Source organism: Schistocerca gregaria, chromosome 1, assembly GCF_023897955.1.
Source record: "Schistocerca gregaria isolate iqSchGreg1 chromosome 1, iqSchGreg1.2, whole genome shotgun sequence".
NCBI lineage: Eukaryota > Metazoa > Arthropoda > Insecta > Orthoptera > Acrididae > Schistocerca > Schistocerca gregaria.
The window spans coordinates 413,563,208-413,585,349 of NC_064920.1; the positions used below are offsets into that span (position 1 = coordinate 413,563,208).

At 39.0% G+C, this 22,142-nt stretch overlaps 1 protein-coding gene across 2 annotated transcripts in view; it reads right to left on the reverse strand.

Annotated features, from left to right (window-relative positions):
* Window positions 1–22,142, reverse strand: part of LOC126350104 (rotatin) — a 372,299-nt gene that overhangs the window by 214,721 nt on the left and 135,436 nt on the right. For both annotated transcript variants that reach the window (XM_050002488.1, XM_050002487.1), the window contains 5 exons: window positions 5,838–6,061; window positions 5,438–5,675; window positions 5,084–5,293; window positions 4,719–4,934; window positions 3,711–3,884 (listed from right to left, as the gene is read on the reverse strand). In XM_050002488.1, coding sequence (XP_049858445.1) covers window positions 3,711–3,884; window positions 4,719–4,934; window positions 5,084–5,293; window positions 5,438–5,675; window positions 5,838–6,061 — 1,062 coding nt within the window. The remainder of the gene's footprint in view (window positions 1–3,710; window positions 3,885–4,718; window positions 4,935–5,083; window positions 5,294–5,437; window positions 5,676–5,837; window positions 6,062–22,142) is intronic.

Consider the following 22,142-nt stretch of genomic DNA (forward strand, 5'->3'; position numbering starts at 1 on the left):
ATTTATTTATACAGGTAAGATGAGTCATAACACCTTCTCCAATATAATACCATGCATTCTTCATACCGGCACTGTATTTTACACTACATTCATTATCATGCACATGTTATAAGGGCTCTCACCCCTAATACAGAAACCAATATTTAGAAATAATTATGACAATAATAGTGAAACTTGTAAAAGCTAGATCAGAAATATAATTAATTTGTCAAAAATATAATTACAAGAATTATAACAGGTAGGCTGATTTACACTGTGAGTCATGGCAACAATGAACATAAGACGAATGTGCTAGAGCACAAGTAAGGAAGACAGGAGACAAAAATTGATTGAGAAATGAAAAGTGGAAGAGGCACAGCATGTAGAAGTAAGAGAAAAATAAGCATATATTTTAATTTTTTATGGAAAGATAAATTTTTCTTAATGCAGAATGGCATTAGATCGTGACTAAAGCATAGGGTAGCTTGTTCCAAAGGCCATGGAGAAGTAAGCTGAGAAATTTGTTTTATGGATGGGTGGAACTTGGACAGTAGGTAAATGAAACCTTGGGTTACTATTACGATAAGATGACAGGTGATACAAGATACTAAGACACTTGCACACCAGGAGTTGAAACAGTCAAAGTGTATTGTAGTCACATAACTTTAGTGACATAAACATCCTACCTGGGCATATGAAACATTGACATGATCAAATACGTGGCTATTGAAGTAACCCAAGTATAGTTAGTTAAAATCACCTAGAGTTTTCACTGCACATACTGTATCACATTACGTCACAACAATGAAGGTCCAGCAAAATGAGTGATGGTACTAGGTTATTTTCACGACCTATAAGAATGAGTTAAGAAACTTCTGGAAGACATAAAGAGAAGTGGATACTTTTATGCACATGGTGATAGTGTGCTCAGTAGAGATGGCCATCCACAGTTACTCATTATCTTCTGTTATGCTACTGACAAGTTTTGGCATAACATCACAATGAATAGGGGACAACTGTTCAAGAAATTCAGGCCTTATTAACTTCTAGTGAGATACTTAAATTGCTTAGAACTTATTTCCACTTAATTGAATTTCCACCCATCTGAAGACAGGTCATAATTCATTTTGATGGTGGTCAGCATTAATATTTCTATGTCTTGCAAGTGAAAGTAGCTGGATATCATCACCACAGAAATGGTATTTACAAGATGATTGGATTGGATTGTTTGGGGGGAAGAGACCAAACAGCGAGGTCATCGGTCTCATCGGATTAGGGAAGGACGAGGCAGAAAGTCGGCCGTGCCCTTTCAAAGGAACCATCCCGGCATTTGCCTCGAGTGATTTAGGGAAATCACGGAAAACCTAAATCAGGATGGCCATTACAAGATGACAGAACTGACAAGAAGAAATAGAGACACAAGGAGAACATTTATCATGAATGATATATTCCAAGAGTACAACAAGTAAACGATGATTTCTAGTTATCACTAGTTGATGTGGGTTTTCCTTCTGAGGGATAGGTCATTTCCATGAAGCTGGATGTATTTCATTCACTAGGAGAAAATTTAATGTCTTTCAGGGCTGGTATTAAGTTCTTTGCCGCATCCTTGAACATAGTTACACTTACATTGTCATTACTTATAGCTCCACCAGAGATTCTCATTATTGTTTTCTTTTTGTGTTTACTGCAATGTGGTCTAGGTGGAAAATGTTATGTTTTAGGTACGTGGTTTGGGGTTACCCATAGAACTGCGATGCCCATATCATTGTATGTGAAGGACCAAGCAAGTCTGATTTTGACATTGCACAAATATTGCTTCAGCAGCCAGAGGTTGCAGTCATATGCGTGTGTGTGGTCTATTTTTGACAAAGACCTTGTAGGCCTAAGGCTTATATTGTGACGGTATTTTTGCTGTGCCTATCTGCAAGTCAGCATCTCCACTATATGGTGAGTTGCAACTTTTATTTTCATAATATTGTTAAATATTGCTTTATCTCCTTTTTTTTTTTTTTTTTTTTTTTTTTTTTTTTACAGATTTCTGTTTACTTTCATGGGTGAGATTTGATTTAAAATATAATGAACAGCATCTCTGTTCATCTGCATTTGTCAAAGAGCATGTTTCCTGGAAAGAGCCATGAGCATATCAGCAAATTTATGAATTTTCTCATACTTTGTGGGTGCTCCAATTATTTTATGCCAATTGGTTTTTAAATAGCTCACTGTTAGAGCATAATACTCTATATGCTTAATGTCCACACAAATTAAATGGCCTGGTCTGAGTTGGGAGCAGAGGCAAGGGCAGCAGATCTCAATTATCATCCCACATCCAGAGGGGTCAGTGGAAGAGAGGAGTGGAGGAGGGGAAAAAGGCTGCAACTCAATGTCTCTTTTATACAGTCAGTTGTAATCTATCCTTTTCAGAACAATGTTGTTATTCCATCTTGGATTTTCCATTATTTAGTGATAAATCATATGTATTTGCATTTTAAAAAATGTTAACATGTTTCAAGCACAACAGTAGTAAGGTGAAGTTGCATTTTACATTCAGCTATGTATGAGACACTTTATTCAGTGTGTATTGATTTCTGCAGAGCATCAAGTTACTTCTCCAGAGTTAAATACACTTGTTACACAGGTGGATGTTGTGAGGAATTCCATATCGATTGATTTGTGCCTGTGTTAGGTAACATCTTAGTCATGTTTTTCGAGTAGAGCATGTTCTGAAACCATGCACGTATATTATCAGAGCTTGTTTAACACTTATATCAGGAAATGCTTTGAAATGAGATTGAGGTGGGGGGACTGAAATCCACAACACAACGATTGTCCTCTTTGTGTAAGGGACAAACACTTTGTTGCAAGTGGGTGAAGATTTAGAATGTGATCCACCTCTGTCTCTGACCTTGATGTAGAGATGGTGAGAGTTGTCTTTGTCCTATAAGCCACCATTTGATATGATACACTATTGGAAGTTGGCTGTTATGTTGGAAAGGGAATTTTCAAGCGATTATCATTACGGAAATGTCTGTTTAACCAAAATAACAAGTACTGCTTTTGGTAAAGATATCATTAATAACATGAAATTTCAGTTTGGTTGATAAGCAAAACCTGTGGCTTTGTGGACATAAGGTGATGTAGATACAATCAAAAACCAATGACTGCAAGAAATTATTGCTGATAATGTTATATCACAGTTATTTTCGACTTTTAATTCAAAAGTTTAACATTAATGTGAGATGTGTTTTCGATTCTACACAGATAAGAGGTGGGGAGTGTGTCCTATGGATAGCAAGGGGATTTTTTTTTTTTTTACATTTTCATTTAAATAACAGTGTCCTGAGATTTTTTAGAAGGTAGATATTTCTGCACCACAGAATGCAAAGTCACAAGGAAGCAGCTACCTGGAAGGAACAAAAGAATCAGGTATATTGAAAACAGTAAAAATTACAAGAATAAAGAGAATTTACAAGAGGATGACAAAATATTCACAGCAACTAGATACTGAAGCGTTTCTGTATACTACGACAATGAGAAGTAGTATGTGAATTGGGTTACCACACTAACACTGTCACTCAAACTGAGGAAAAATTAGGTATAAACAAATACATGTAAATGTACTGGTCATGAAACTACATCCTTGGTTCCATGCACGATATCATACACTGTTTCTTCCCATATTGCAGATATTAGTTTGGCTTAAGGAACAAGACAATTGTAAGTAGACTTACTAATGAGTTATAAAAAATATTTAACAATGGAAGAAGTCCTCCTTGATCAAGGAATACTGTCTGCAAATTCGAGTCTTCAAGCATCACACTTAACTGAGTCAAGGCTGACCTTCGAATACGGGCTTCAATGTTTGTGTTAGTTAGAAGCTCCATTACTTGGCACAGACTGCCCACCTGTAACAAGATTTAAATAAATGCACTTACAATTAATTTGCAATGCTTGAGTCATTAAAGGAATTTTTACTAATATCTACATGTAAAATGTCTTGCTGTGTGCAACTGAATTGTAGCAAGCAACTGTGTTATATAGCTAGCTTCAAATTCTGTGCTGGTATGGACATGAAAAGAGCAGTTTCCTGTTTACTTCATTATATGCCTTAGACACAAATTATAAGTAAACTTAGACAAGCAATTTACTGTTAAAAACATTATTTAGATCAGATTAACAGAACGTTTCTAGAAAGCTTTTCATGAGAGACATAGCAACGTTATATATTTATTTGTGATCACAGATATTAGTTTGGATTAAGGAACAAGGAACTTATTCACAAAAGTATGTCCCATCTTCGTGACTGTGCACTGGTGCAGCAATTAAGTAGACCTATCATGAACTGACCACTCATTCTAAAGACTCAAAAAGTTTCTTCTGACACCACAAACTTATACAGACCTTGAGAACAAACAAACTTAGAATTTTTCTGTAAATACAAATGGCACTGGCTGCTCCATCATTTATGTATAGTTTGAGTGTTACTGACACCATGAGGCTTCCTTGTGGGTAAACCCAACATTATAAATCTTTCTGGTGGCTAACCCACATTTACTATGACAAGCTCCCAACTTGAACATTTTAATCAGATATGAACTCTAGTGCATGTTTTGTAAAGCTGTATTTTATTTATTTAGATTACTGTGTTCTAAGGAATCTCTGCTGTACTTAAAAAAATAATTTTTTTATTTAAATTTCACATTCAAATACATTTTCATCATCCCATAATATTATTTTACCTGGTAGACACCTTCAACAGTTCTTGTTTTGGAAAGATCCACTTTCTTTTCAATGATGCATATGTTTCTCATAACACTGTGATTAACTGAAGACAATTTCGGTAGCTTCTCAAATGATTGATTCTCCTTTGATAGCATATAAGTAAGAGAAGAAATTGCATCTTCTCTGACAAAGTCATCAACACAAAAAAGTGCACGGATATTTGCTTTCAAGACCTGTAACAGTGACTGAGATTTAGATTTTGATTTCGTACAATCAGCAATACAAAACAAGAGTAGTTGTAGCATACAGACATAACTATCTTCAAAAACACTTATTTTCACAATGAATGGTTTAATAATTATTTATATGTAGTTAAACAAACCTCATTTTCTGGCATCATGATACTGTCACTCTTTCTGGGATCAAATATACCCACTATGCAGCGTCCTAATGCAGATTCTTTCTCCATAAAGCACTGAAGTAATGGAAGATTTGGAAGCATACCAGATAGGAATATTTGCCAACAATCATCACTCACAATGAGCTTGCTCTTCAGTAAATGGATTATCATCTCAGATGCACTCTGTTTCACCTGAAGAGAAATTGCTTTCCAATATGATTAAATGAGGAATTTTGTTAATTTAACTTAAATATGTTGTTTATAGAATTCTACACGAAAATATTTTATTTACAAATATGAAAGACTTAATTAAAATTTACAAGTGTTCAAAATTACCTTGCTGTCAGTATGAGCTAATCCAAAGCAAATTATTTCTGTAAGAAATTTTGTATGGAATGCAACCTTCAATAACAAAGGACTAGATGTGTTAGGGGTGTAATTAACACCAACAACGTCCAGTATCAGTTGATGAAAGCCTGCGTAAATTGCCTGCTGTACTTCCATATCATAATGTGCTAATAGCCCAAGTGTCGTATCAACAACGATGTTGTGGTATTTTTCTGTGAGAGACCACCTATTGGAGCAGACACACAGTTGTACAGTGATAAAATCTAATGTAAAGCTTTTACACACATCACTAAGAACTAGTCAAAGAATATTAGGAGTGTAAAGGCATACTTTTTACATTATCCTGTAAATCGGGATAAACCATTTTGAAGAAATTAAAAATATTAACCTGTGCATCTTCCTGATACATTTGTCCATGAATAGATCTACATAGGACAAGTTTTTATGAAATTCAAGGCCTTTCAAAGCATCACGGAACACTGTAATAATTTGTTCTTCCTTAAATGTGTAAGATTTCTTCAAAACAGTCACTGCTGCTGCAAATGATTTGCAAACTTCAGAACACTGCAGTTGTAAATTCAGTTCTGCTTGGAGATCTGAATCACTGATAACCTGTAACACAAAATGCAAACTGAGAATCCAGAGTGTGAAATTCATACAGCGTGACAGTTATGATTGCAACACAATACGCTATCCATCCCACACAGCTGCTTACTAATTAGAAAGATTGCTGTTACAATCAAACTGCTGATAACTGAAAGATGATGTTTCCATTTATGTGGCATCCTGAATTAGTAATGCTAATACATTCTGTATTACATAATATCAGTAGTTTGACTCATGGTGGGTAATGAAGTAAATAGGAGGTAGGAGTGTGAGGATGGTGGGGGCATGAGGTTGAAAAGAAGAAGCAGGTGGACATGAGTTACTTACACATTAAAAAGAAATAGCCCAATGACAGAAATGTAAATGTCACAATCTGAAGTAATAAACAGAAAAAATGTATATGATTAGAAACATACTGGTAAAAATAATATAGTACATTTCATTCATGTGTAATTATATCTGTTCAGCTAGCCAAGGTGGGGTGGCTTGTGTGCCTCAACAATACAGATAGCCATACTGCAGGTGCAACACAACAGAGGAGTATCTCTGAAGAGGCCAGACAAACCTGTTTCTGAAGAGGGGCAACAGACTTTCCAGTAGTTGCAGGGCAACAATCTGATGATGTGATGGATAGCCTTGTAACTTTTGCCAACATGGTCTTAGTATGATTATGAAGTGAACTGCTGGAAGCAAGGACATGCAGCTTCACTGTATGATATAAAGATGGCAGTATTCCCCTTGGGTATGATATACTAGCTGTAAAATAGTCCCCGTTCGAATCACCGGACAGGGACTACTCAGGGAGACATCGTTTCCAGGAAAAACGGAACTGGTGTCCTATAAGTCAGAGTGTGGAATGTAAGATACCTTAGCCAGGATGTTAGATCAGAGAATGTAAAAAGGAAAATGGACAGGTTAAAGTTAGATATAGTGTGAATTAGATAAATGTGGTGGCTAGAAGAAGAGGACTTTTAGTCAGGTGGGGGCACGATTACAAATACAAGACCAACCTGGGTAATTTATGACTAGATCTATAATAAATACAAAAATAGGAATGTGGATATGCTATAATGAACAGCATAGCAAATACATTATCCTAGCCAAGATAGATTCAAAGTCAGTATCCACCATAGCTAACTAATTCCCAAGATGATGAAAAGATTGAAATAATGTGTGATGAAATAAAAGAAATTACTCATTAGTTAAAGCAGAGGAAAATTTAATAGTGATGGGGGGATTGGAATTCAGTAGTAGGAAGAGGAAGAGAAAGAAAAAAAGCAGGGAAATGCGCACTGTGGGAAAAGAATGAAAGGGGAAGGTACCTAGGAGAAATTCACTGCTAGCACTTGTTTTAAGAATCATGAAAGAAGGTTATATACATGAAATGGACCTGGAGAAGCAAGAAGGTTTCATATAAATTTAATAAACAATTCTATGGGCAGACGTGGACACTGACATAATTTATTGGTTATGAACAGTAGATTAAAACGAAAGACTAATGAAAAGGTAGGAAATTAAAGATATAGGGCCTGGATACGTTTAAACAGCCAGAAATTGTTGAGTGTTTCAAGGGAAGCATTGGGTAACAATTGAATGAAATGGGGGAAGGAATATAACAAAAGATAAATGGGTAGCTTTGAGAGATGAGATGGTAAAGGCAACAGAAGATCAGGTAGGCAATCAGACAAGACCTAGTAGAAATGCTTCAGTAACACACAAGATATTAAATTTACAACATAATTGGACAGATAAAAAGCCTACTCCCCAAGTGGCAGCAGAAGAAAACACACATAAAAAGTTAAGGAAATGTGCACGCTTTCAGAACCATTGGCTCCTTCTTAAGGCAAATGGGTTGAAGGGGGAAGGACAAGGGATGAAGGAAAAGGACTGGTCAGGTTTAAGAAATTGGGAGAGTTACAGAACCCTGAACCCTGGGTCAGAGGAGACTTATAAGATGGGATGAGAAGGAAAGATTGACTTTTGGGGACCACACTGGGTGAGTTTTATGTACGCACTGTTTGGCCTTCTACATCAGTATGACTACCGCCAAGTTATCAGTTAGGATGAAAAACATAGACAGAGAGTGTATATTGGCCACACGCAATATCCTGCTGCAGAGCATGCTCTACAACATGACAGTTGTGACCTCAGTGCCTGTTTCACGATGCGGGTAGGGAATAAGAGACATTTATGGCATCTTTTGGCACTGAATACAAAACTGTAGAATGTGCTGCCCTCTGCAGTGTATGTAATATAATTGTGACTGAAACTGTAGTGGACAGTGAATAAACGTGTGAGCGGAAGCTATTGTGTTGAATTCCTTAAAAAGCTAGCGAATAGCAACATTTTGGTGCCAAAACCAGAGAATATATGAAGAGAATAGGTGCTACTACACATTCAAGAGGATTTGACATTGACAGAGAAGATTCTGAGCTAGTTCAATCTCAAAATACAATCACACCACATCACATTCAGAACACTCAAGTAAGTTACGACATTGCTGTACTACACTCGCAAGGAGATTACTCATTGGTTCTGTTTGTATATGGTGTTAATTGGTGCATGCTTGTTGGTGGCAGAGCAATATTGTGTATTTGCCATAATATTTATATGGTACAAAGGAAACTGCTAAAGTGTTAGTAGACTGCAGCACAGTCTGTTAGCAAGTATGGGCATTCCTGGGGCTGCTAATGATGACTACTGCACAGCAGCACCGTCTCTTAGTGACCGCAGACATTTCGTTATGGGGTGAGAAAGACAGACGCAGCCCTGCAGCAACCAAGCAAATCACACCATGGCAGAGACAGCAGCTACAATACTGCCCAACTATGATGCAAGTGGGCCACACTACTCAAGAATGCTAAGTGTTTCATGAGCCAGATAAATGGGTTTGATGTTTGTACGTCACAGAGGAAGGCAGACATTGTCAGGAGCACCTGCAGAAACCTTAGAAGTGCTGATCACACTCAGTGACTCAATACAGCATCTAATGGATGATGCACAATGCAAGGTCAACACAGAAACTTGTGAAAACTACACTGACAAACGCAAATATGCCGTCTACAGAAGGGCTTTCAGGAGGATCACATTCAAGGGATAAAAATACAGCAGATACACATTTGCCAATCTCAGCAGCTCACCAGCATGCCTACAGGACATCAAGTTGTCTTCTATTAAGCTGCATCCTTTCTCAGGTGACACAGGAGCATGGCCCCTATTCTGTGAGCAGCTCACTGCCTCAACAGATGAAAACTCATGGTGCTGCTTATGAATAATCACATAGTCACCTGTGGATATTTAAACAGGAAACCTAAGGATTTTGTCAATGGGATTGCTGTTACAGCTGACACATAAGAGTAGACAAAGCACATTTCGAATTACAAGTAAAGAGATAAGAACAGAATTATATAAAGCTACTTTGACTTCTTGAAGAACCTTAATTCTTTCAGAGGCTTTCAACATCATCTACCTTTAATATCATTCGTGGGTTCAAGAACTAAGAACACTAGGAGAGTGTTCGCCTCAAAGATGCTACATACATTATCAGAAGACTTACGCAAAAACTGGCTTCTCCATACAAGAAGGCAAGAGATTCAAAAAGTGAATCTGACGCAACTCATGGAGTTCCTCAACGAAGAGGAGGAGGGAGACCTCACCACACGCAAAATGCACAGAGATACTGTTCCACAAAAGAAATATGTATCCACAACACCTTGCTTTCACGTGCAAGTTAAGACAAAAGGTGACAAGAAGAAGAAACAACAAAGCTCAGACCCTTTCTGTGTGTAGTGTGAGGTGCCAAGGTTGCCGAAATGTTGCAATTTTACAGGCTAGAATACACACCCTGAAGAAAATGAACTGCTACCTCTTATGACTTAGGTGACGCCACAACAAAATTCAGAGCTTTAAATGGGGAAAGGAATCCTGTGCAAAATGCAAGCATGAGCACCACGTTTCCATTTGCAACAGCCACCTCATGACAGTAAACAATATCAAAATGATGGCTTCCAGTTGCAAACACTTACAGACTGCTTACGTAGGTATCAAAGAACCAAGCTGTAGAATAAATTGAAATGTGCATCTTAGACACAGGGGATCATGTCAAGTTTTATACACCATTTACTGACAGAATCTCTCCAACCAAAGGTCACGAACCACAGCTATGGAGCTGATGACATTTAAGTCATCCTGCACTTCATACCCCTCAAGGAGAAAGGTTCATTCTGATGTGATGGTATAACTCCTTCAATGCCTGCATGTCAGTAACAACTTTTCAAAACAGCAATAAACTCTCATTTCAGCTGTCATTACCACAAGATGCAGGAGATATGGCCTCGTTGTATTGTACACAGCTGGCGGACCCAAGGCGAGACACTGAAGATCTACCCTACTGAAGTCCTGACTTGAGCAGATTATTACTGGCAAGTTGTTACCTTGGAACAACCAACTAAAGTATCACATTCATTGGTTCTCCTTTTCACAATGTTCAGTTATTTTCTTAATAGAAACCAACTAGTACTGCAGTTAACAAGGCAACCATCAGCTTCATTCAGGATAGCTTTAATTAAATCCCTGACAAGTCAGTGCAACTTCTTTGGGACTTGGAGGCAATTGGCATAACAAAGCGTCAAGAGCAAGTATTGATATACATGGACCATCGTCTCTGGCAAGAATTTCAAGAGTCACACTGCACGGAGAATGGCCGTAGGGTTGGATGCCTGCTCCAAAAGAAGGATATACTTTTCTCCAGTATCGACATAATTGCTCAAGCACATCTTTGCTCCTTACAAAACAAGTTGCAAGGGAATGAGAAGCTGAAGCTTGTTTATCATGAGACCATGTAAAATTACATTAAGAGGGTTCATGCAGAAGTTGCACCTGAGAACGAGACAGTGAGAACATATTTGACCTGCCACACCATGTAGTGAAGAAGTGCAGCATTGGATGCATCAAATACAGGATTGTGTTTGATGCCTCATCACATGAACCCTGACTCTTCATCTTTGAACGATACTCTCGAAACAGGACCAAATCAAATGCCAGACGTACTCACAACCTTCTTGCGATCCCACAAACTTCTAATGGTGCTAGTCTGTGATGTGGACCAAGCCTCCTAGCAGATATCCTTCAATGAACAAGACAGAGATCTCCCTATTGTGTAGAACAAACTCAGTATGGTGCCTACACCATCATAGATGATGTGACAACATATTGCTTCAAAAAATTACCACTTGGACTTGCGCCAAGCCCATTCCTTTTATCAGCTGCTGTAAGGGAGCTAGCATAACTAAATAGTGGCAAATATCCATTAGTGTCCGCACACGTTGACAATTCTACATTCACAGATGATTTTGTAGTTAGTGTGAGACACAATGAGGACACTGTAACTGTTTACCAGGAACTGACAGTACTCTTTCTGCAAATAAGACTTACATTTACCAAATGGACAACTAATTCAAAAGACTTTAGGTAATATAGAATGCCAAAGGCTTTGGAACCAAGCTCGCAACATGATTCTTTGAAATCAACTAGAATACAGAAGATAACTCCACCTGGAGCTGCCGCTCAGTTTTACAACTCTCTTGGCCTGTTCACATCCATTGGATTGTTGTTAACTCATCTTCCAAGACACATGGCTGAGAAGTCTTGCAAAGGGAAGTTCTGTCCACAGATCTTGCACATAGGTAGCACTCATGGGTTTCTAAGCTTCATCCCTCACAATTGTTGTACATTCCCAGATGAATAGGTATGATAAACACAAGTGATCATGCAGAAGAACATGTGTTCTGTGATGCGATTGGCACCAACCATGAAAGTCGCCTTACCTAGTTTGGAATTGCTTGCCACATTGATTGGCTCCTGACTCCATCATTACATTTGCCAGGGAACAGGGATTGATGGCAACAAGGCTAATTGAGGAGTGATTCAACAGTCACCTTGGAATGGATATGAAATAATCAATACAAATGGAAAACCTTCATTTTCCGTCGGGTGAGAGAAATACCCTTTCGTCCGTCCTTGGCTGGTCCATTTCTCTGTTTGATCTGATCCCACTCAAGTCAGACTTGCCCTGACTCGCGTCCTCGGCTGGTCCATTTCTCTGTTTGATCTGATCCCACTCAAGTCAGACTTGCCCTGACTCAAGGCTGTGACTCACTACTAATTGTGCCATTGTTACTTACTGTATTGTTGTTTACAGGTAATTGTTGTTATAGCTTGTCCAGTTCAGTACTCCATCTCTCGTATCATTTCTGTCATTGTTCATGTTTCTTGTACAGTATTGCATTGTGAAGTTTTTAAGGCTTACTGTTTGGTGGCTTTACGACATTGTTCTTCTGTGTACATTGTACAGATGTGTGTGTTTTTTCAAGATGTTAGAAGTGAAAGATAAACATGTTACTCTTTCGTTAAATGAAAAATTAGCAGTGCTATGAAGACTATCAAAGGGGGAAACAATCCAATAAATTGCCAATGAACTCTATGTAAGCATTAAGATAATAAAATATTGGAGAAGAAATTGGAAAGACATTAAATCACGTACAGTGACAATATATCCTCTTACGAATCACAAAACATTGAAAAAACCTAAACTTGAACTGCCTGACAATGCACCATAAATGTGCTTACACCAAGAATGAAAGAAAGAAAGAAACCCTGATATCTGGGGCCATTATAGAAGAAAACACAATAAGCCTGCACATAAATCTCGAGGCCAAAATTGAGTTCGCGGCTACGGAAGACTAGATTCATTGCTGGGAAACCTCTCATGCATTTGGTTTGTTTCATTTACTGGTGGAAAACTATCTGATAATGACAAGGTGTCTAAGGAGTTTTCTGTGAAGTTTTAAGAAATTGTCAAAGAAAATGAACTGTTGCCTTGCCAAGTCTAACATAGATGAGTCGAGTCTAACCTATAAAATGTTGCCAAAACATCAGATGAAACTGTGGCAGGAACGAAATTTAAAAAGGACAGGCTAAATGTTGCTCCATACAGCAACACTGATGGTATACATGAGCTTTCTCTGTTCATTACTGGCAAATGTAAGAAGCCTAGGACATTCAAAAACATTATTAACATATCGTCCTTGCAGGTTTATACCGAAATCAAAAATCTGCTAGGATACACTGCAATCTTTTCAAATCTTGGTTTTTCAACGTGTTTGTTCCCTACTTTGAAAAAGACAAGAAAAGAAAAAAAGTTCCCTGTTTGTGCTCTATTGCTGTTGGATAATGCACCACTACATCCATCTCAGGAGGATTTAGTGAAAGAGGCATGAAAGCTATTTTCCTTCCACCAAATGTTGTATCACTTATCTGGCCAATGGTTCAGGGTGTGGTTAAAGAACGGTACTGCAAAAAGTACATCAAGCTCAATTTTAGAAAACTCCCAATAAGATTATAATGTACTTGAAACTGTGGTATACAGTATAGATGGTATATATACAACTGTTGAATATTGGGAGGAACTAAAACTTGACACGCTGAGAAAAGCTTTGCATAAGCTTTGGTCGGAAATTATGACCAACAGTGACCAGATCAAAGTCGTGCAAAACAAAGACCTGCAGGAAATTGTTAAAGATCTGCAAACTATACAGCCAAATGTTTCTGCCAGTGAAGTTGAGGAGTGGATTGCTCAATGTGACAAAGAATGTGAAACCAGTGAAGAGCTCAATGACAACCAGATTACTGCCAGTGTTCTGGAAAAAAAAATTGTGAAGAAACTGTGAATGAGGACTTGGGCAGTGACGATTGATGAACCCCCCCCCCCCCCCAAACCCAGATTTAACACAGCAATGCCAAGAATGTTGTTGATTTTGCCTTTCAGTACATGGAGCAGAACTCAACTGGGATCATGAAATGAAGGAATACTGCAGCTAAGTCTACAATTTCATCTATTACACAAAAATCTAAAACTGACTTTCTTCCAAAGTAATGTCCGCCTGCTTAGCTGAGTAATGTGTTTGCCTACCATGCAGTGGGCCCAGGTTCGATTCCCGGCCAGGTTTGAAGATTTCTTTGCTTGTGGACTGGGTATTGTGTTGTCATCATCACCACCTCATCATCTTCGATACGCAAGTAGCCCAATGTGGTATCACCGGAAATAAGACTTGCAATCTGGCAGCTGAACTTCCCCGGATGGGGCCTTCTGGCCACCAATGCTACATGATCATATCATTTCATTTCCTGAGTAATTTTTGCTAGTGTATAAGCTACCTCCAATTTTTGCATTAATGTACATATGAACTGTATGTACAGTACAGTACAATACAGTAAATACATACTATACAGTATTGGTCTTCTTCAATATGTAATAATACAAGTTTTCGTGTTGTTTATTGCAATGCTTTTACTGTAGAGTACAATGTACATACATACAGTATTCATTCTTGGGTTCACAAATTGTTTATTTTAATGTAAATCCAATGATAATCGGACTTTTTTTGTGTTTCAATCCAGATCCCAGTCCAAAAGGTGATGGATTACAGAGGTTGTACTGTTGTCAGTTTTGCATTTTCCACTTCCGGGTGTTGACCATTCTTGCAGAAGGACAACTAGTTCTTTGGTACACCCAGTAGAACACTACATGATACTGTCAGCCCAGGTGGTATAAGGATAAAACTGCTCACCTATGACTGGATAGGAAATGCATGTAACTGAAATGCAGTAGGCTGTGCCAGACTGCCGATTAATGAACAAAATATGAGTGTATGGAATATCAGACCAGTTGTAAAGAAACACATCAGAGGTCCCATGAGGCTTTCTCAGATGATGATGTTTTATGGAGAAGATTCCAAGAAGCGCAGCATGTTTCATTACAGGTTCATTTAGTAAGTGCAAAAGCTTTATGGATATGTTCTGTCAACTCTGGTGGCAGACACTACAAAGGAGGAACAGTGTGTTAAATTCTGAGAGTGTAAGTTCCTAAACGAGCCAACCAATATCTTGGTTCCTCCTACACACAAAGGACAATTTGAAAGATTCTATCTCAGACAGAGATTTACCAAAAATCATTCTTATTGCCAGCCATCTGCGGGCAAAACAGAAAAGGGATAAGTGGCAATGATATATGAAGCACCTCTGCCACACACCTCTATATGGCTTGCAAAGTATAGATGTAGACCAATATGTAGAGCTGTACGAGACACATCTTATACATAGTTCCAACACAGAGGAATAATGCTTGGGACACTCAACTAGGAGCTATTAAATAAGATAATTAATACATTGGATGAGTGATGGAGATCTAAATTGGGTGCTGAGGGTAGCAGTTTGGATGAATATCCCCAAACTGATGACTTAGTGAAACATGGTAAAATTTTTAGAGAAGGATATGGCTGAGTTTTTCAAGGTAAGAGTGATAATGGGCACTAACGGAAGAATCGCTGATTGGTTGATTCACAGTGGCAAAAGACTTGTTGATGCCACAAGAAGAAACAGAGCAAGACATCTGTTTTGGATCTAGCTAGGTAGGATATCGTCTGCCTGCAAATGCTCTGGAAGTATTATCAGAATATCTGGGTAACTGCTGTTTACCAGGGCACATGAGGCACTAACACATTTCAGGGTTGCAGAGGAGTGGTGTTTTGATAGGGCACACGTCAGGGGTTTCAAAGTAAGGGTACTACTGGTAACTGGTATCGATAGAGATTTCTGTGGAGAGGTGGATATCAGCATCCAGGAAGGTAGCAACTTTAGTTGAGAAGGAGTAAGTGATGTTGATTTGGAACTAGGTTTTGTAATTCTGGAGGAAAGAGCAGAGCCTGGGCTTACAATGTACCTAGATCACAAAGATATATTATAAAATCTGAGCCAGACAAGAGGTTTCTAAATGTTGAATAAATGTCGAATTTTTCTTTATAAGAGCCATTAACATATTGGCAAATGAAGATTGCATCCAAGCATTTATCACATTTACATAGATTTATTTGTTTGGCACTTAATAATTGTGAGTCTGCATGTGATCAGCCGAAGATTAGGAAGGAGATTGTTCATTCTGTATCTGGGGGAAGATAAGAGACAGACGTGTGATATACAGTAAGATCATAGGAATATGGAATGCTAATGCACAACCATGCAGCATCTGGAATTAAGAGTGTGGAATTAGGTGGTAATATGATACGAACAGTGGAAAGGTGGTGAAGGAAGTAAAAAGTCTCTTGGTCATAAGAAACAAGGTTGTGGACAAAGCATCTTTCTGTTGGGGAATTGTCACCAGTCAAAGGTTTTTTTCTAAGTAAGGTAGGTTCCTGGCACGTTGCCAGTGGGAAGTGAGAGTTTCAGGTCCCAAGGATTTTTTGGAGGCTAAGTTAAAACTTTTGAGATGGGGTCTAATGGGAAGATCTATACAGAGAGAAGACAAATGTTGTAAGAGCTCTTAGCTCAGTGGTCAGTAAAGTTCATGACCACAACGCTGGAAACCTTGCCAACTGCAATACTGATAAGCTCATTATTGATTTTTAGCTCATAAACAAATCTGCAGCACCGTCATGGGCACCCCACAAGACACCCTCCAATACTAATGTACTTAGTTATGGTACTGGACTCACTCTAAAATCATATGGGAAACAAATGTAACGTGAGGAGTTTTCGAGATGCAAAACGTGACCAGATGGAAGGAATGTGGATCACAGCTGCAAGGAGATCGAACTGAATAAAAAAAGGTGTAGTGTATCCTTCAGACTAACTGTGGTCATTCGTCTAGATGGTAAATGAATGCTTCCACTGAACAGAATAAATAAAAGAAACTATATGCCATTGACAGGCACGGAAAAAAGACGGAAAACTTGGCTTTCAGATGAACCTATTTTTCAGCTGCAGCACACACACACACACACACACACACACACACACACACACACACACACACACACACACACACACCTACCCTCACCACTAAATTCACCGGCTGAATGCACAGGATTGCAGTTCTGCAGGTTGACTAGGTACCACACTGGCGAGGCAAATAAGCAGAGGCGTCACAAAGTTGGTGGATGACTTCTGTCAAGTAGTTACTGTGATGACAGCCATAGAAGCTTTGTCTGCAGAGGGAATGATTAAATCAGAGTCTCTCTCTCTCTCTCTCTCTATCTCTCCCCCCCCCCCCCCTCCCCCACCCATTTCTTATTCTTTTTCTTCTTCTTCTTCTTCTTCTTCTTCCTGTCTGTTCCTTCTTCATTTGAGAGGTCTGTGTTCCTGGGAATAGACCTGGTAGAGATGGTGGGGCTAGGTAGGAGTCAAGGAATTCCAGGAGGGTAGCCAGGGGGTGATGGGTGGGAGAGGCAGACTGTCACAAACAAATCTGCCGAATGGCCCTGGGTACCACCCTCCTGAGCCAATCTATCTGGGAACAGAATCAAAACACCATATCCTCATTCCTGCACAACCTCAACACTATTCTCCTATTCACTTTACCCCATCCTCCTCAGCTCAGTGTGCTGCCTCCCTGGATGTAGACTGATATGTCTCAATCCATATTTCTGTCCATATCAAGCCCTGTATCTGACAACAATACCTGCAGTTTGGCAGCTGGAATGACAAGAATGTCCTTGTGCAGTATCTTGAAAGTCTCACTAAGGCCTGCACAGACTAGCACTATGCCCCAAAATTAACCCTCAGGCAGATTTTCCATGCCATATCCTCATAAACCCCAAATCCTCACAGCACCCACAAGAACCAGCCTCAAACAAGTACTCCATATCGCCCAATATCATTACAGACTGGCCCTCATCTCGTGGTCGTGCAGTAGTGTTCTCGTGGTCGTGCAGTAGTTTTCTCGCTTCCCACGCCTGGGTTCGATTCCCGGCGGGGTCAGGGATTTTCTCTGCCTCGTGATGGCTGGGTGTTGTGTGATGTCCTTAGGTTAGTTAGGTTTAAGTAGTTCTAAATTCTAGGGGACTGATGACCATAGATGTTAAGTTCCATAGTGCTCAGAGCCAGCCATTACAGACTGGAACAATTGAAGCATATCCTCAACCAGCACATCGACTATCTATCATTGTACTCAGAAATTAGGATCATCCTACACATAATCTTTCCTACTACTCCTAAAGTTGTATTTCACTGCCCACTCAATCTAAAAACCAACCCAGTCCATCCCTATGTTCCACCTATTCCCTACACCTTGCCACGTGGGTCATATCTCTGTGGAAGACCCATGTGCAACACCAGTCCGATTCACCTGCCCAGCATATCCTACTCCAATTCTGGCACTTATCGCATCAGAGGCAGTATCACCTGTGAAAGCAGCCATATCATATACCATATCATCTCTGCTGCAACTTCTGCACAGAATTTCATGTAGGCTTGACCACCGACCAGTGGACAATAAGAATGAACACCATTGCCAATTTGTGGCCCACAGCAGACTCGACCAAACAGTAGGGCATTTTGCTGTTGAGTGTAACTTTATTTCAATGGCTGTTTCACAGCCTGTGCCATCTGGATTCTTACCTGAACACCAGCTTCTCTGAGTTACATATATTAGAACTGTCGAACTGTCCTTGCAACATATCCTTTGATATATGCAAGCCACCCCCCCTCCCCCCCCCCCCCCTCTCTCTCTCTCTCTCTCTCTCTCTCTCTCTCTCTCTCTCTCTCTGTGTGTGTGTGTGTGTGTGTGTGTGCGCGCGCGCGCGCGCGCGCGCCTCTATAGGCTTCTTTTGTGGTCCTGGAGGCTCTCCACCTTAAACTCAACCAAAGATTTTACATGGAATTAGGTTCTCAGCCATTAGTGGTTGGGGTCATGTATATTCCCAGTGGGAGGGAACTTAGAAAATGGGAATATGTCTTTGGCCCAGGAAGATTCCCAAATATGGGGAATTTATGAAATTTTTTGGATTTTGAACGTTTTAACACTTAATAACAGAAAAAGAACCTTGAAACTAGGTTACCTAAGTAAATTCATACATTTTAATCCAAGATTTATCATTCCATGCATTAATTTCCATGCAAAACATCATTTCCTGCAATGAATTATGATTTATAAATTTATTTTCCAAAATATTGCTATCACTTTCACTTTTAGAATCATTAATTAATATTTTATCAAGTTGTATGTCAATAAAATCACTTGTATTTTCAAGTAAATTATAAATCTCGACTGGTTTATTTGCATAATTTTTCCCAAAAATGCCATTTTCAATGACTAATGTTTACAAAATTTGCACAAGTTTAGGTAAAGTTTATAGTCTAAAATATCTCTAACATTGACAGAAAACTTAACAAACTGAACAAACAAACTTCCCTGTGTATTCTAGTATCTTTAGTTACTCGCTATATGGCATATCTATATTATAAACTCAGTTTTTCTAAAGGTAAATTATTTCAATGTTTGCAGTTCTAGGAAACGTAATAGTTATAAATTTCAATGCTTGGCTGTTCTAGGGAAGTTAATCAAGAGAAAAAAAATTGGCACTGGACCAATCCAGTAATTGTGCTCAGCATATGGGTTTGGACGTCTTAAAAGTAACAAAGTTTAGCTGACAACAGTTATAAGGAAGGCTTATTCTCAGAAAGTTTCTTTGAGAAGGGATGGACGATAAGGAAAAAATTAGCAGGCTTCTGTCATGGTGAAGGGGGTTGAGAGGTACTTGTGACTTGACAGATGTAGCCATAAGAATATTGGGGGAACCAGTAACTTCGGCTGCAACAGAGCATACATTTAGTATGTTTTCTTGGTTGCAAAAAAAAAAAAAAAAAAAAAAAAAACATCTTTCTTCTAAGTGAGCAGCGAAACTGACATTTCTTTCTTACAACTGGAAACTCATGAATGCTCCATCTCCAAATGAGAAGAAGCAAGAAACAAGCAAGCAGAAGCCAACCCAGAGGAAACAGCAAGTAACTGTAAAGAAGATGATGATTTTTTTTTATAATTTGGAAATGCAGAAGAAGAGGAGAAGGAGCAAGGTATTTAATGGACATTGAGAGAAACAGTGACAATGATAATGACAATGACTAGGCGACTTAAACAAAAAGATTGAATATGGAAAGTAAAGATGCTGTATTAAACCTTTTGCCTTTTAGTAATTTTAATGTGATTTTTACAACATTTTACATTCTGGTTATTTTTCTGATGTTTTTAATCAATTATAATATTTTTTGAACATATAAGACAAACGTGTGGTTCCAGAAAAGGGGCAGCAGCCTTTTCAGTATTTGCAGGGGCAACAGTCTGGATGATTGACTGATCTGACCCTGTAAAACTAACCAAACTGGACTTGCTGTTGTGGTACTGCGAACGGCTGAAAGCAAGGGAAACAACAACCGTACTTTTTCCCCAGGGAATTCAGCTTTACTGTATGATTAAATGATGATGGCGTCCTCTTGGGTAAAATATTCTGGAGGTAAAATAGTCCCCCATTCGGATCTCTGGGCGGGGACTACTCAGGAGGACGTCGTTATTAGGAGAAAGAAAACTGGCGTTCTATGGATCGGAGTGTGGAATGTCAGATCCCTTAACTGGGCAGGTAGGTTAGAAAATTTAAAAGTGAAGTGGATAGGGTAAAGTTAGACATAGTGGGAATTAGTGAAGTTCGGTGGCAGGAGGAACAAGACTTTTGGTCAGGTGAATACAGGGTTATAAATACAAAATCAAATAGGGGTAATGCAGGAGTAGGTTTAATAATGAATAAAAAAAATAGGAGTGCGGGTAAGCTACTACAAATAGCATAGTGAATGCATTATTGTGGCCAAGATAGACACGAAGCCCACGCCTACTACAGTGGTCCAAGTTTATATGCCAACTAGCTCTGCAGGTGATGAAGAAACTGATGAAATGTATGATGAGATGAGATAAAAGAAATTATTCAGGTAGTGAAGGGAGACGAAAATTTAATAGTCATGGGTGACTGGAATTCGACAGTAGGAAAAGAAAGAGAAGGAAACGTACGTGAATATGGATTGCGGCTAAGAAATGAAAGAGGAAGCCGTCTGATAGAATTTTGCACAGAGCATAACTTAATAATACCCAACACTTGGTTCAAGAATCATGAAAGAAGGTTGTATACATGGAAGAACCCTGGAGATACTAAAAGGTTTCAGATAGATTATATAATGGTAAGACAGAGATTTAGGAACCAGGTTTTAAATTGTAGGACATTTCCAGGGGCAGATGTGGACTCTGACCACAATCTATTGATTATGAACTGTAGATTAAAACTGAAGAAACTGCAAAAAGGTGGGAATTTAAGGAGATGGGACCTGGATAAACTGAAAGAACCAGACGTTGTACTGAGTTTCAGGGAGAGCATAAGGCAACAATTAACAGGAATGGGGGAAAGAAATACAGTAGAAAAAGAATGGGTAGCTTTGAGAGATGAAACAGTGAAGGCAGCAGAGGATAAAGTAGGTAAAAAGACGAGGGCTGGTAGAAATCCTTGGGTAACAGAAGAGATGCTGAATTTAATTGATGAAAGGGGAAAATACAAAAAAGGAGTAAGTGAAACAGGCAAAAAGGAATACAAACATCTCAAAAATGAAATCGACAAGAAGTGCAAAATGGCTAAGCAGGGATGGCTAGAGGACAAATGTAAGGATGTAGAGGCTTATCTCATGAGGGGTAGGATAGATACTGCCTTCAGGAAAATTAAAGAGACCTTTGGAGAAAAGAGAAAAACTTGTATGAACATCAAGAGCTCAGATGGAAACCCAGTTCTAAGCAAAGAAGATAAAGCAGAAAGGTGGAAGGAGTATATAGAGGGTCTATACAAGGGCGATGTACTTGAGGACAATATTATGGAATTGGAAGAGGATGTAGATGAAGATGAAATGGGAGATACGATACTGTGTGTAGAGTTTGACAGAGCACTGAAAGACCTGAGTCGAAACAAGGCCCCCAGAGTAGACAACATTCCATTGGAACTACTGACGGCCTCGGGAGAGTCAGTCCTTACAAAACTCTACCATCTGGTGAGCAAGATATATGAGACAGGCGAAATACCCTCAGGCTTCAAGAAGAATATAATAATTCCAATCCCAAGATGTCCAATACCCAGTAGCGGAGCATGCCCTCCAGCATAATTCTAGGGACCTAGGAACCTGCTACACCGTATGTGCCATTTGGCTTCTCCCACCCAACACCAGTCCCTCT